The sequence below is a fragment of the Cavia porcellus genome, unplaced genomic scaffold, assembly GCF_034190915.1.
Source record: "Cavia porcellus strain 051 isolate PalLab524CR breed Dunkin Hartley unplaced genomic scaffold, mCavPor4.1 scaffold_23, whole genome shotgun sequence".
Classification (NCBI taxonomy): Eukaryota; Metazoa; Chordata; class Mammalia; order Rodentia; family Caviidae; genus Cavia; species Cavia porcellus.
The window spans coordinates 13,520,459-13,536,994 of NW_026947506.1; the positions used below are offsets into that span (position 1 = coordinate 13,520,459).

General features: G+C 36.6%; 1 protein-coding gene across 3 annotated transcripts in view; it reads right to left on the reverse strand.

The window, feature by feature from the left end:
• Positions 1 to 5,208: 5,208 nt before the first annotated feature.
• Positions 5,209 to 16,536, reverse strand: part of LOC100726989 (zinc finger protein 709-like) — a 34,106-nt gene continuing 22,778 nt past the window's right edge. For 2 of the 3 annotated variants that reach the window (XM_063233812.1, XM_013143320.3), the window contains exons 2-4: positions 10,939 to 11,065; positions 10,571 to 10,631; positions 5,209 to 9,048 (exon numbers count right to left, since the gene is read on the reverse strand). In XM_063233812.1, coding sequence (XP_063089882.1) covers positions 7,209 to 9,048; positions 10,571 to 10,631; positions 10,939 to 10,972 — 1,935 coding nt within the window. In that variant the 5' untranslated portion in view covers positions 10,973 to 11,065 and the 3' untranslated portion in view covers positions 5,209 to 7,208. Of the gene's footprint in view, positions 9,049 to 10,570; positions 10,632 to 10,938; positions 11,066 to 12,552; positions 12,595 to 16,536 lie in introns of all 3 variants that reach the window. The other variant, XM_063233811.1, reaches the window with a different exon arrangement.

A 16,536-nucleotide genomic window follows, 5' to 3' on the forward strand; every position in this document is an offset into this window, starting at 1 on the left:
ATTTTTTTTGTAGTTCTGTATTATATGTACCCTTACACTGCTTTGTTTTGTTTTGTGTTTTTCTCTTTTTCCTCTTAAAGAAAATAAAAAAAAATAAAGTAAACTTAGATCTAAACTCTCCGACCAGTGACATTTTTCTATGTATTTAACAACAAATATGGATTGCTGTATTTCTCACATTGCTAATCCACATAGGATCTCAGCCCAGTGAGCTCCTTCAGATATGTAACAATTATCATGTGTGCTGAGAGGATTCCCACAGCACATAGCATTTATCTCTTGTTTGAGTTTCTTCATGTATTTCACTTACACTCTGGCTACTGAATGTGTCTCCACTTGCTTACATAGCCAGTAGTTCTTCCCAGTGTGAATTGTTTCATGTGTTTTGCAATGACTGTATGCGGTAAAAGCTTTGCCACATTGTTATATACATAGTGTTTCTCACCAGTGTGAAGTCATTGATGTATTTTACAATATCCATGTGTGGTGAAAGCTTTCCCACATTCTTCAGATACATAGGGTTTCTTAAAAGTGTGAATTTTTTCATGTATTGGACAATGAGAATTTCTGCTGAAACCTTTCCCACATTCCTTACATATATAAGTTTTCTGCCCAGTGTGAAGATTTTCATGCATTATGCAATATGCATGTGTGGTCACACCATTGTCATGATGCTTATATACACTGGGTTTATCTTGAGTGTGAACTTTCATGTTGCTTACAATGTCCATGTCTGGTAAAAGCTTTCTTATATTACTTACACACATAGGGTTTTTCTCCAGTGTGAATCCTTTCATGTGGCTTACAAACTCCATGTGTGGGAAAAGGTTTTCCACATTGCTTACATACATATGGTCTTTCTCCAGAGTGAATTCTTTCATGCTGCTTACAATGTCCCCGTGTGGAAAAAGCTTTCCCACATTGCTTATATACATAGGATTTCTCTCCAGTTTGAATTCTTTCATGTTTGTTAACACTATGCATGTGTGGTAAAAGCTTTCCCACATTGCTTACATTCATAGGGTTTCTATCCTGTGTTAATTCTTTCATGTTCCTTATAATATGTACGTGTTAAAAGCTTTTCCACATTGCTTACATTCATAGGGTATCTCTCCAGTGTGGATTCTTTCATGTATTTTACAATATGCACATGTGTTAAAAGCTTTCCCACATTGCTTACATACATAAGGTTTCTCTCCAGTGTGGATTCTTTCATGTTGCTTACAATGTCCACGTGTGGTAAAAGATTTCCCACATTCCTTACTTACATAGGATTTCTCTCCAGTGTGAAATCTTTCATGTTGCTTACAATTTCCAAGTTGGGTGAAACCTTTTCCACATGGCTTACATACAGAGGGTTTGTCTCCAGTGTGAACATTTTCATGTATTTGACAATTAATGTTACTGCTAAAAGCTTTCCCACATTTCTTACATATATATGATTTCTGCCCAGTGTGAAGTTTTTCATGGATTACACAATAAGTACATGTGCTGAAAGCTTTCTCACAGTGCTTACATTTATAACATTTTTCTCTGGAGTGAATACTTTCATGTGCATGACAATATGTACGTGTTGTAAAAGCTTTCCCACATTGCTTACATATGTAGGGTCTTTCTCCTCTGTGAATTCTTTCATGTTTCTTACAAATTCCATGTGTGATAAAACCTTTCCCACATTGCTTACATCCAAAGGGTTTCCCTCAACTGCAATATTTTTCATGGATCTGAACATGGTGGTGTGTTTCTGTTTCTTTCACATGCACATTACCTTCTGACATTACAAAGGAATACTTCTTTACAGTGATTCCAAGATTTATATCCATAGGATTTCCCTAGCTTGTCATTTCTGTAAAGAAAAAAATCACATATAGGATTGATAACCATATCACTCAGTTTTTGTTGGAGAGTTGAACAAAACTGTTTGCAGCCTTGCTGTTTGAATCCTCACTTCATATGTTTCACTTTTGTATCTTGATTAACTATTTCTAAGAGCACCACATATAATCATCAATGTGATTTCTTACCGTTTATTTTCACTTTGAAAGTAGTATCATTTCTAATTATTGCCTTGTTTCATCTTTCTTTAAATAAAATTTAAAAAAAAAGAAAAAAATCACAGTGAAATGGGTCTCTGTGTTAATGACTGCATTAATGTCAAGTCCTGTTTTTAATGCCTGCTAAGAAATTCTGACAATGAAGCAACCAAATGCCTTGTTAGATATGTTGAAAACAACCATTCCAAAAAGACTGGTACACATTTGGGGATCTTAAAAGTTCATACCTTTTGAAATGCAGAATATTTAGCTTCACTTTGGGCATGGGTACATATGTGTATCACATACTGATCATTCTGATATGTTTCCCTATCACATTCTCCCTTCTGTCCTTAACCTGCAATTCCCTTCTCCAAATCATCAGTCTTACCTTTCTCTATCAACTCTCTTTCATTTCATTCCACAATTTATATTTTGCTTTCTCATCTAAAAGAAACCCTGTGACCTTTAAGTTTTATAGCTGAGCTATTTCACTGAATTGATGGGAGAAAGGCCTACCTATTTCTTGTCGCAAATGACATTACATTATTTATTTTTGATATTATATAATGCAATTATTTTCTTTTCCATGCTGGGAATGAACAACAGGTATTAGCACAACATCTCTATCTTTTTTTATTTTTTAAAGACTTTCACTGATCATTAAGCCATTAAGTTTGAACTTGAATTTGGCATTCTGCAAAATCTGATTCCTAGGGGGCTGGGTTTACAAGAATGCACAATCACACAGAGTCTATAAAATTTTTCTTCTCCACAACTCTAGTGATACATAGCTAAGCTTCTTCAAGGTCTGATCTGTTATAACTTGATCTGCTTTGTATATGAGTAAGCATGTACCTGTATTTTATGTGGATTTTGAGTTTTTAAAAATATATCAAGGAGAAATATGAGGGGATCACCTCCTAGAGACAACTGCATACTGATATTCAGAATGAGTGCACTTACCATTCCACCAGCCTACTAAGAATTTTAATCAGAATGGCTGATTCTCTAAAGCATGGCTTGGAAACACGAGCACTCAGTTTTATTTCAAATTCTACTGCAATCAGCAATTTTTAGATAATCAATGTGTTGTATTCACATGTATATATCGGTAGGTAAACTGAAGGCAGGATGTCATCATAACTCGAAGTGTATGCCTTTTATACACATCTATATGCAAAGTCATACATTTTCATGATTTGATTCCCTCATTATACATGCCTCAGCTTTTACATCTTTGGAGAATATTACTGACATTAAATTGAATGATGCCAAACAAAAAAAAATGGGGCTGGGAATTTAGCTCAGTGGCATAAGCACCTGCCTTGCAAGCAGGCAGTCGTGAGTTCGATCCCTGGTACCGATAAAAAGGAAAAAGACAAAAAAAAATTGAATGGTGCCTCATTTCTTTGGCAGTCATTTTTCTGCTGACTCACTAATTACTCAGGAACATTCTTCTCCTTGTGAGTGTGAATTACCTTAAGTATCTCCAGTAAATTTTGCATTCTTTTTTGGCTTCCTGGATATCAACAGCTGACCTTTGGGCCTTCCTGGCACGGATCCATAAGAGACTAGCATAAGTCCTTGTGGGCTCTGGATTTCCAGCTGGACTTGTGGGAGGCATTGTCCTGAGCTCTGCATTTTCATCAGGACTCATGTGAGACATTGCTGTGGGATTTAGGCCTTGACTAAGTATTCTATGTTTTTGGTGTTGGGGATAGATTTCCTGCAGTTTCTTGTGTTAACTCCTGGGGACCATTATAAAAAATTAATTATAAACTCCATGTCTTGATTCTAATTGTTCTCTGCATAACTCCTGACTACAATAGTGATCATTCAATTCTATTTTACATTAACATTCTTGACTTCAAATTGTTTCTTTCCTTAACCTTCAAATGCAGGTTTAGAGACAATTGCTTCATACTTCAGCAAGGTTTTTACCTAAATGTTGGGAGCCATTGAAGCTGGAAATTGACCACACACATGCCGAGGTGAGACATGGCAGGGACATGACCATCCCAAAAACAAAGAGTTCCTGGGCCAGACATGTGATGTTATAGCCCAGAAAAATACCAAGCCCTTAGACAATCCAAGCAATGGGTTACTAGCTAGCGGGGTTGAAACTGACATCATCCTTCCAAGTATATGAATAAACATGCTGCATTGCTTGAGCAGTACCTTTCCTCCCATCAGGAAGATAAGGCTCCACCTGACCCCAGTTTTGTCTCTTCTCTATTTTTCTCATCCTCTCATGGTCCTTGACCCAAAAACCTCAGAAGTAGCATGGGTTGTGGCAGCTAAGTTGCCCCCAAGTTAGCTTGAAAGCAGTGATCACTGCATCTGTCTCTCCTGATCCTGGGATTAAATGTATCCCAGTTAGCTTAGATTTTTATACATTACTTACTTACCAGTCCTATTAGTTAACTATGGGATGACCAAAATTTTCATGTTTTTAAAAATTCATATAAAATACTATAACAGGAAATATAAAAAATGACAATTTTGTCTAATGTATTCAACACAATAATCAATTGGTTAGTATGACACCTGCCCTACGATGCTCAGTACAGTCAGTCCATAAACAAATGCACTTCCCAAGGATGCTTGGGGCAAACTACTAAGAGGTCACATGAGAAAAGGACAAGCCCAATGGGTACTAGCATTGAATAGTTTTGTTACTGGGGAACAAACCTAGAACTGAAGCACTGAATTGCATCTGCAGAACTTGATGTTACATTTTGAGACAGGCTCTCAAAATAAGTTGAGTAGGCTGGAGTTAACTTTTTCTTCACTCAAGTCTTCTGAGTTGCTGGGATTACAAGCATGCATCAGCAGCACCAGCAAGATTTGTCTTCATGGCAAAATAATGAGAAAGTGCATGTACTCAGGATAAATGTCTTGTAGCTCCAATATTCTATTACTAGACAGAATAGCATCACACACTGCACATCTTCCTGGTAACAGTAAGCAGAAATGTGCAGCAGGGAAGTTGCACATGTTGTAGGGTATAAAGATTGACACTGAACAGCGTCTTTTCTTCTATGATTATATTTCAGATTTAAAAAAATAGTCTTTGGGCCAGGGATTTACCTCAGTTGGCTTAAGTGTCTGCTTGGCAAGTGTAAGGTCATGAGTTCCATCCCCGGTACCAAAAAAAAGACATAATATTAGATGATATTACACAACTTGTATATAATTTACGTGTATAATCATAATTAAGACTGGCAAATTATACTCACTGCATTAGGAATACTTAATGAATGCTCACATGTTTTCATGATACTATAGGCTTGTAACAACATAATGCCATCACAAATTGTGCTGCTTTTATATTCGTGAGTAGTTTTAAACAGTACTTTGCAATTACAGCTATGTTAGAAAGAGTAAAAAAATACAGTCAAAAGAGACCACCTGAGACACACACACACACCGTGGCCCAGTGTATGTGTTTGTAGAGAACTGGCACACACTGCAAACATCAGGCAGTGGTCCTTATTATAAACAATGAGAAATGGCACTGCAGAAAATTGTCTCAAAAGTTAGTCAAAGAAAAACAGTCTGAATTATAGCTTAGTAAATTCCCTTTTTATCCAACTGACACTTCACATGAGTTAGGTTTTGCTTCACGCCATTGCAATTGGGTAAAAACTATGATTGCCAAAGATAGAATGGCATCACAGCATCAGGGAGTAGAAAGAAGGCATTTGACTTGTATATTCAACAGCAACCATGCTGCCAAAAACCCATCCACAGCTGACAAGAATTCTTTTCAAAATTGTGTTATTGATAAATCATATCACCATTTACACTTTTGGGAGATAGCACTATAATTCATGATATGCTTCTGGAGAGAAGTTTTGGTTCTGCAGATCGGCAGAGTAAAAAATTCACAGCAGCATGGTTTTTTGTTTGTTGGTACATGGTACATGTGGTGGAAAACAACATGAAATTAATTTAATTGCAATGAAAATATCAAAAGTAAAATTTTGATAAGAATATAAAAATTATTAAGAATTATATTGGCTTTGGTAAGAAAGAAAATCATGCAACATTTTGTACATGATATAATATACAATGATGTAAGGGTATAAGCAGGTTTCCTCCAGAGAAACATAACATTTGCTAATCTACAAATTGTGTGCCAACCCCTAACTTTGTCAAAAACACGTTCACAAGCCTCTAAAAAATATATCTTAATATAAAAGGTAACATCAAATTCAGAAATATAATTTGTTACATTGAAAATAGTTTATATACCAAAATTTTAAACCATAGTGGCCATATCTCAACAGTTAACAGAAAACAATAAAAACTAAGTAGTTTTAGTGGGGCACATAACCCAATTTTAAACACACAACACTAACTATGTAGACACTAAGTGTACAAAGTGAAAGGCACATTTTAGTTCACAATGTTTCATTAGACAATATGCATTGAGCAGACACTCAAATATACAAAATTATGCCATCCATTTCTATTTTGAACCCTACAGATGCATAATCTAGATATGATGCATAAGTGATTTACTGAAAATGACTCAGTGTGTGTACTTTACGATAGTACCACCTGGGATTTGTATTTTGGAAAACTTGTGAAGAAAAATTGGCAGCTGCATTTTCTATGAATTATTTGCTCAGGTCTCCACTACAGGAGAAATTGTCACAGGGTTTTCAAAATAGATTACATATACAAGCTTTCTACCCAGGGAGGATTCTTTCCTGTATTTCACAAAGCGTGTGAACCGGCATCTTTCCCTGCTTATCAACATAGGATTTCTTCCCAGTAAGCTGTTTCATAAATGTGACAGTCATCATGTGTGCTAAAAATATTCCCACACTACTCACATGCACAGGATTAATACAGAGTGTGAGCCTTCACAAATTTTACATTCACTGTGCCTGGTGAAAGCTTTGCAACATTGCTTCTATATATGAGGTTTCTCCTCAGTGTCAATACTTTCATATATTTTAGAAAATCTGCATGTGATAAAAGCTTTCCCACCCTGTTTACATACATAGGGTTTCTCCCCCATGCAAATCTCTCATCTATTTTACATTCTCTGTACCTGGTGAAAGTTTTCCCACACTGGCTACATACATGCACTTTTCCTTCATTGTAAAATCTTTTAATTATTTGATAAGACCTGCATGTGGTAAATGTTTTCCACGGTCCTTAAATACATAGATTTTCTAACTGTGTAAGTTCCTTCATGTATGTTACATTCACTGTGCTTGTTGAAAGAGTTCCAACATTGCTTCCATACATGGGATAAACAAAAGTGTGGGCTCTTTCATGTATTTCATATTCATTGTACCTATTCAAACCATTCAGACACTGATTATTTATATAGGGTTTCTCCCCATTGTGAATTCTTTCATGTTTTCGACAAGACCCCTGTGTGGTGAAAGTTTTCCCACATTGCTTACATATATAGGGTTTCTCCGCAGTGTGAATTCTCTCATGTATTTGACAATAACGTTTTGTGCCAAAAGCTTTCCCACACTGCTGACATGTATAGGGTTTCTCCCCAGTGTGAATTCTTTCATGTGTTTGACAATAACGTTTTGTGCCAAAAGCTTTCCCACATTGCTTACATATATATGGTTTCTCTCCAGTGTGTGTTCTTTCATGTACTTGACAAGAGTTGTGAGCAGAAAAAGCTTTCCCACATTGCTTACATACATAGGGTTTCTCCCCAGTGTGAATCCTTTCATGTATTTGACAATATTCATGTGTGGTAAAAGCCTTCCCACATTTTTTACATACATAAGGTTTCTCCCCAGTGTGAATTCTTTCATGTATTTGACAAGATCCCTTTGTGCTAAAAGCTTTCCCACAATGCTTACATATATAGGGTTTCTCCCCAGTGTGAACTCTTTCATGTGACTGACGATGACGTTTTGTCCCAAAAGCTTTCCCACAATGCTTACATATATATGGTCTCTCCCCAGTGTGTGTTCTTTGATGTATTTGACAAGAGTTGTTAGTGGTAAAAGCTTTGCCACATTGCTTACATACATAAGGTTTTTCCCCAGTGTGAAGTCTTTCATGCATTTGACAATATGCACGTGTGATGAATCCTTTCTTACAGTGCTTACATACATAGGGTTTCTCTCCAGTGTGAGTTCTTTCATGTATTTGACATGATCCACGTGTGGTAAAGTCTTTGCCACAGTGCTTACATACATAGGGTTTCTCTCCAGAGTGAATTCTTTCATGTTGTTGGCAATTTCCACGTCTGGTAAATGCTTTCCCACATTGCTTACATACAAAGGGTATCTCCCCAGTATGAAATCTTTCATGTTGTTGACAGGATCTCTGTGTGGTGAAAGCTTTTCCACACTGCTTACATACATAGGGCTTCTCCCCAGTGTGAGTTCTTTCATGTCTTCGACAATGAGTGTTTCTGCTGAAAGCTTTCCCACACTGCTTACATATATACGGTTTCTCCCCTGAGTGTGTTCTTTCATGGGTTCGACAAGATTTGCGTGTACTGAAAGCTTTCCCACACTGCTTACATAGATAGGGTTTCTCCCCAGTGTGAATTCTTTCATGTTTCTGATAAGATCCAAGTGTAGCAAAATCTTTCCCACACTGCTTACATACGTATTTCTCCCCTTTGTGAATTTTTTCATGTGTTTTACATTCACTGAACCTGCTGAAAGCTTTCCCACACTGCTTACATACATAAGGTACCCCCACAGTGTGAGTTCTTTCATGTCTTCGACAATGAGAGTTGCTGCCAAAAGCTTTCCCACATTGCATACATATATAGGGTTTCTCCCCCGAGTGTGTTCTTTCATGTATTCGACAAGATTTGCCTGTGTTGAAAGCTTTCCCACACAGCTTACATACATAGGGTTCCCCTCCAGTGTGATTTCTTTTATGGATCTGAGCATCACTGTGTGTGTTTGTTTCTTTCACATCCTTTTTAGCATCTGGAGTACAAAGTAATACTTCTTTATACTGATTCCAAGATACATGTTGATAGCATTTCTCTAAATCTTCATTTCTGTAAAGCAAAATGACACAAAGAATGGGTTTTCACATGAATGTTTTACAAAAATAAGTTCTGTTTTGATGCCTGCTAAGAAATGTTGACAATCAGTTAACTGAGTGCCTTGTAGGATACAAAAATCAAAAAAACACTGGTATTCATTTGCCAATTTTAAAGTTGTTACAATATGAAATGCATGTTTCATCTTCCTTTGCAGTATGGAGTACTTACATATACCATATGTTAACAACCTTAAAACTATTTCTTCATCATCTCTCCCTTCTGTTTTTATTCTGTCTTTCCCATTGGGAAGAAGTGAGTCTTTCCTTTCTCTCTCAGTTCTCCTTTAGTTTACTAATTTAGAATTTTTGGTTTCTCATAAAAGAGAGTTTGAAATTTCTGTATAAATTTATTTATTAATTTTTTGTATCAGAGATTGAACTCACGACCTCAAGTTTGCGAAGCAGACACTTATACGACTGGGCTAAATCCCCGGCCCTCTCACAAAAAAGAAACCATGTGACACTTGTATTTTTTCTTTCTTTCTTTCTTTCTTTTGGTCATTTCCCATTTTTCATCTGAGCTTTTTCACTTTACAGTGTTAGAAGAAGATCCATCTATTTCTTTTTTCCATGCACAAGATACTATGTACCTTTTTGGCTAATATTATAGCACATTTCATTGTCTTTTCAGTGCTGGGAATGAAACAGAGGTCTTAGCACAAAACCTCTATCTTATTATTTCTTATTTTGAGACATTCTCATGAATGATTAAATACTGATTCAGGCACAGTTTCAACTTGCCATTCTGAAGATTCTGCCTCCCAGATGCTTAGTTTACAAGAATGCACAATCACAGAGAGCCTAACAATAATTTTCCTTATCCATGCATCCAGTGACAGATGTCTAAGATTATTCAAGGGCTTCCTAGTAATAAGTTGAGATGCATTGAATATGGGTATGCATGCATGCGTACAAAATGAGAATTTTTACTCTTTTGACAATATACCCGGGGGAAGTATGTCCTTTAGAGACATCTGCATACTGACTGTCATAATGATTCTGCTTAGCAATCAACCAGGAATGTTAGATCAGAATGGCCTCAATTATCAGAAATTGGCTTGAAAAATGTATTGAAACACTAGAATTCATTTATACTTTATACTGCCACAAGGTTAGCAACTTTTAGATACTGAATGTGTTATATTGTGTATAGATACTTATGTATCTATACATAAGTAGATACCCTACAGATGGATTGCTGTTAAAAATCAAAGTTTATCGGTACCAGGGACAAAAAAAAAAAAAAAATCAAAGTTTATTCTTTTCAAATTCATCAATATACAATATCTAAATGCATTTTGAGACATTTTGACAATTCTATTATCAGGTTATAAACTCAATCTGGATACATCTGCTATATCTTGGAAGAATATAACTGAAATTAAATAGAACTCTGCCTCATTTTCTTGGCTGTCATGTTTCTGCTCATGCACTGACTCTGGAGCACATTCTTTGTCTTTGGAAGTAAAAATTACCTTAGATGTTTCCAGTAACTTTTGTATTCTGTTTCAACTTCTTGGTTGTCACCAGGGCTTCCTGAATTGCAAACAAAGATATATAGGGACTCAGTATAATAATACATAAATATTAATAGATTTCCATTAGATTCAGGATAAAATGGAAGCAAACCTAAGCTATTCTTTTTTTTTTTTTTTTTTTTACTTTTTATCGGTACCAGGGATCGAACTCACGACCACCTGCTTGCAAGGCAGGTGCTTATGCCGCTGAGCTAAATCCCCAGCCTCTATTCTTTAAAATGCTTTCACATTCATTTTAATAAAAACAGTAGTGATGAGCAACCAACAATTTCTGAGTGTAACAGAGAAAGAGACGTCCTTCTTACCTAAAGCAGCCATGTTCCTAAAGGTTTCTCCCATCACATCTCGGTAGAGCTCCTTTTGGGATGGATTCAGCAAAGCCCATTCCTCACTGCTAAAGTTCACAGCCACATCCTCAAAGGTCACTGCCTCCTAAATGATCAGACATGTATTTCTCAAAAGAAAGTTGAAAATCGCAGCCTGGGATGTATTACCTTGCCTGACAAAAAGTTGAATTGAGTGTGATGGTGCATATCTGTAATCCCAGTATTCAGGAGGCTGAGGCAAGAGGATTTACATGAGTTTCAGAGCAATGTGGCCTCCTCAGTGAGTTGAAGGTCAGCTAACGTACATGCTCAGAGCCTGTCTCAATAAAACAAGGCAAGGCAAAACAGAACAAAACAGCTGAATGGAGACTGCATCCTACAAATCTTAATTCTATAACTTGGTCCTCAATCACATGTGAATGCAGTTTTGTAGAAAGAAATTCTGATGCTAGATAGCAACTCATTGCTAAGGCAACAGCAGAATAGGAGCAATACTTGTTTTCCTGAGTCACCGTGAACATATTCATGCACTGTTTCTAAAGCAGAGCTCACAGTGGGAGCCTACAAGACCCACAGAGCACAGAGAAAGATGAATATCTAGTGATTTGCACTGACACATCATAGTTATGTCTCTGTAAATCTCATTACATATGGCATTCACTTCTTCCTTTAATTGTACTTGAGCAGCACTTTGAAACTTAAATTTGGTTTCACAGAATAAAAACATAATAGAACATCAATATGGTATATAAATAATAATTAAAGTGTGAATGGAAGCAGTTTTATTGTGATGTCTATGAACAGGGAAAACAGGCTACAGCTGCAAACTGTCTTATAGCTCTGTGTCACTAACTGACATATAAGAGATTCTATGGCAGAGTAATGTAAGATGAATAAAATATATTATATGCATTGAAAACTCATGTACCACAAAGTAAGTAGGCACAAAAGGAGCATTTCAAGCAGGTATGGTGGTATATGACTGCAATCCCAGCACTTGGGAGGCTGATGCAGAAGAACTGCCTTGAGTTTGAGGTCAGCCTCAGTTACAGAGCTGTCTGAAATACAAAGAGACCTTGACTCACATACCCCACAAAGTCTAAAGAAGCAGAAAGTTTACAGGAGTGAATTTCCCCATCAAGAAAACAGAATGAGCACAAATAAACAACCTGATGCCCCCTCAAACTTCTGGAAAAAGACCAAGTCAAGCCCAAAACTCATAGAAGAGGGAAAATTATAAAGATCAGAGCAGCAATTAATGCAACTGAGACCAAGAAAACAATACAAAGCACTAATGAATTGAAGACCTGGTTCTTTAAAAGAACAGACAACATTAACAAGCCTCTAAGCAACATCATCAAGGATAGCAAAAACTAAATTCAACGAGGAATAGAAAGCGTAAAATTAGTAAAGATTTTGTGTAATACAAGAAAATCATCAAAACCTACTTTTAAAATCTTTACACACACAAACTGCAAAACATAGAAGAAATTGTTAAACATGTATGAATTACGAAAGGTAAATCAAGATGATATAAATAATTTAATTACCCAGTATCAATTACTCAAATTTGAAATGTAATTAAAAACTTACCAAAAAGAAAAGGCCTCATCCTGATGAATGCTCAGCTGAATTCTATAAGAAATTTAGACAAGATTTAGTGCCAGTATGCCTCAAACTCTTTCATGCAATTGAAAGGAAAGCAGTTCTCTCTATCTCACTCCTGGAGGCAAGAATTACTATGATACCAAAACCAGTAAAACACCCAACCAAAAAGGAGAACTTTAAGCTGATCTCCCTGATGAACACAAATGCCAAAATTCTCAATAAAACACTTGCAAACAACATGCAGCAAATCATGATGATTATATAATATGACCAAATGGGATTCATGCCAGGAATGCAGGGATGGTTCAACATATGCAAATCATAGTGTAATACACCACATCAACAGAGCCAAAGATGCAGAAGAGCCTTCTCATAAACTCTAACACACATATATGATAAATGCCTACAGAAAATCAAAATACAGGGTCTGTACTTCAAACTGCCTATCACAAACCAACAGCCAAAATCATACCAAATTCACAAAAACAAATCAGGAACAAGACAAGAATCTCCACTGTCACCACTCTAATCAGCATAGTTCTGGAAACATTAGCCAGAGCAATTAGACAAGAGACAAATAAAAGGAATAAGGTAGAACAGGAAGAAGTTTAATTATAATTGCAGGTGACATGATACTTTACATAGAAGACGCCAAAAATTCCACCAAAAAACTACTACAGTTTATAAGCAAATTCAGCAGCATACATGTTTAAAAACTTAACACTCAAAACTCAATAGCATCCTTGTATACAACAAACTTACTGAGAGAGAAATTATGGAAATAACACCTTTCACAATGGCATCCCTGAAAGGATTTTGTGCCCTGGATGGGAAGCTGCAGTGGTGGGAGGTTGAGAGGTGGAACCAAAGGCTCTACCTTGAGGTCATCTTCCCCACCCCTAAGCAATTTACCTGTGGTGCAAAATGAATTCCAATGGTCTACCTGTGCATCAGTAATGCCCCTTAGGCTTCACCCCAAACCTAAGCTACATGTATGCCCCCACACCACGTGTCGGGCAGAGAGAATGCCAGACCCCGGAGGTCTTAGAGTCTCTCTCCACATTCTTAAAATAAAGGCCACTTTTATTTCATACTTCTTATCTTTATAGCCATGCCGAAAACTCTATCAATCCCCAAATTGAAATACTAAGGAATCAATCTAACAAGGATGTAAAACAATCTATATATTGAAAACTACAGTACTCTGAAAAAGGAAATTAAAGAGGATATCACAAAATGGAAAAATATTCCTTGCTCTTGCATAGAAGAAGCAACATTGTGAAAATGGCCGTACTCCTAAAACTGTTATACAGATTAAATGTAATTCTGTTCAAAATACCCTTAGCATATATTATAGATCTAGAGAAAACATTCCTAAAATTCATTTAGAAATGGAAGAGACCTAGAATAGCAAAGGTAATTTTGGGAAACAAAAGCATGGTAGGAAGCTTCAAAATGCCACACATATAATATCCCCTGGAAAAAAAAACCAAACCTGAAGGCAGTGGAACAGATTAGAAGACACAGACAGAACTACAAAGACACTCAGTTCCCATATCTTTGACAAAGGGACCAAACATGTTCACTGCAAGAAAGATAGCCTCTTTAATAAATGGTGCTGAAAACACTGGCTTTCGTCATGCCAAAGACAGCAGTTGGACCAATTTTCAATCACCATACACAAAAATAAAGTGAAAATAGATAAAGGATCTGAATATTAAAAGAGAGACACTGGTTACGCTAGAGGACATGGTAAGTAGAAGTGTTGAGCAATGAGTTTATTGGCAAAATGCAAACTACAGGAGAGGTACTTCAGGGATCTGAGATCAGCTGGGATCTCATTTTATTGAAGGGCTTTTGCATGTCAAGGGAAGTCCCCAGCAGAGTTGGGGGAGGATTCACAGAGTGCCAAGGAATTTTGGCCAAGGACTTCTATCTAGAACATGTGGATAACTTGTTTAAAAGTCAGACCCCCCAAGATGAGGAACCTAATCCAGGAATGGGTATCTGAGACACAAACAGCAAATAAATATTTGATGAAATGTTTTACATCTCTGATCATCTGAGAAATGCAAATTGGAACAGTACTGGGATCCTACCTCACTCCAGAAGGAACGGCTGTCATACAGATCAAACAGTAAGAAATGTTGGCAGGACTGTGGGGAAAGAAGAACTCTTCTCCACTGTTGGTGAGAGTATGGATGGGTACAGCCACTGTGGAGATTCCTCAAGAACTACCCTTCTAGTCCCCTTCTGGGTATTTTCCCAGGAGAGCTGAAGGCATTGTGCCAAAGCGCATCTATGTTTCCAGCAGCACAATTTGTAATAGATGAATCTTGGAAGCAACCCAGATGCCCATGAGCTGCACAATGGATAAAAAAAGGTGGCATTTTATACAGTGAAATATCACTCTGCTATGAAGAAGGATAAACTTGAGGCTTTTATAGGTAGATAGATGTGATTTGTAACCATGCTTATAGGTGAAATAAATCAGACTCTAATATGTAGATACTGTATTGTCTCCCTGGTATGTAAAACTGAAGGACTGTATGGGATCCAAAATGTATACTAGATACAGTGAAAGTGAAAAGCACAGAAACTGCTGAAATGGAAAGAACAGCTAAGATAGAGGAAAGGAGAAAAAGGAGGAAAAATAGAAGGGAAAAGATTGTATGTGTGTGTACATATATACATATTTATAAAATCTTTATATATTACAAATATATACATATATATACAAGATAGATAAATATACTAGTAATCTGTTAGTTCGTTCAAAAAAAGTTTGTGTTTTCATTGTTCAACTGTTTGATGCCTATATCTTCTAATCTGAAGAACTACTTTGAAGAAAACAATATGGAATACCTTCACCAGTATTAACCTCCTATTATTTTGTTCTCAAACTCTGTACCATTGTTTTTATTCTTTTTGTTCTTTATAATAAAAATTTAAACAATATAGAAGCATACATGAATTTTTATATTGAAGCTATTTATGTTACATATTTATTGACTGGCAGATGGGAAAGGACCAGGCACAATACACAGCCACTTCTCAGAAGAAGTGAACTCAGCACATGATGCCTAAGCTTGTAGAAACCACACCACAAGATGGAGCCATGATGACTTGTCCCACAAGGCTCACCAAAGGTAAATGACAATTCAAAGGTGCACTATAATTAGTACCTACTGTTCAGGTAAGCCCCATGAAGGAACAAGGTGGACATTCAGAATACCATGACCCTTTCCGCTACTCCTTCCAAGAATACTTTTGTTCTTTTTGGTACTAACAGTTACAGATAAACTGAAGGTACTGATTCCTGTAGGTGAATCCTTGCTATACACTTCATTTTAGTATTAGATAAATAGCAGTTAATTGTATTTGTAAGTCAATAGATGGATTTTAACATCCCTCTAGGTAATGTGTAAAATTTTGACTGTATAAAATGCTACTAGACAATGAAATTTTACTGTATAAAAACTTCATGGGGCAAGGCATGTGAGGCCCAGGAAGACAAAAGTCAGATAGCCTCCCATGAGCCTAATGACACAAGGGGTGACAATCACCAACTTCCTGACTCCTTCGCCCCATAAGCAACAGGCTGGTTTGGAAGACAGGTTCAGTTGATAGCAACTGAGATGCTTCTATTGCTTGGTTGACTTTGAAGGCCTGGAACTTGCAGTCTGAGCATCTATAGGGAGAATAACAGTATACAATGTAGCAAATATGAGGGATTTCCTTCTATCTTGCTCTTGAAATCCAATATTGTTCTCTTTGTTTTGCTTTGTTCCAATTAATTGTATTGCTTTATTCAATGTTTTGTTTAGACTAGTTTTGTTCTGGTTTGATTTTGCTATATCTGATGGAACAGACAGCTATTGTGAAGATAACAAGATATACTATGGTGGCGATTGTTTTCCTATTATCCTGCTTTGAAGTTCTATACCAATTTCACTGCCTTGTTTCATT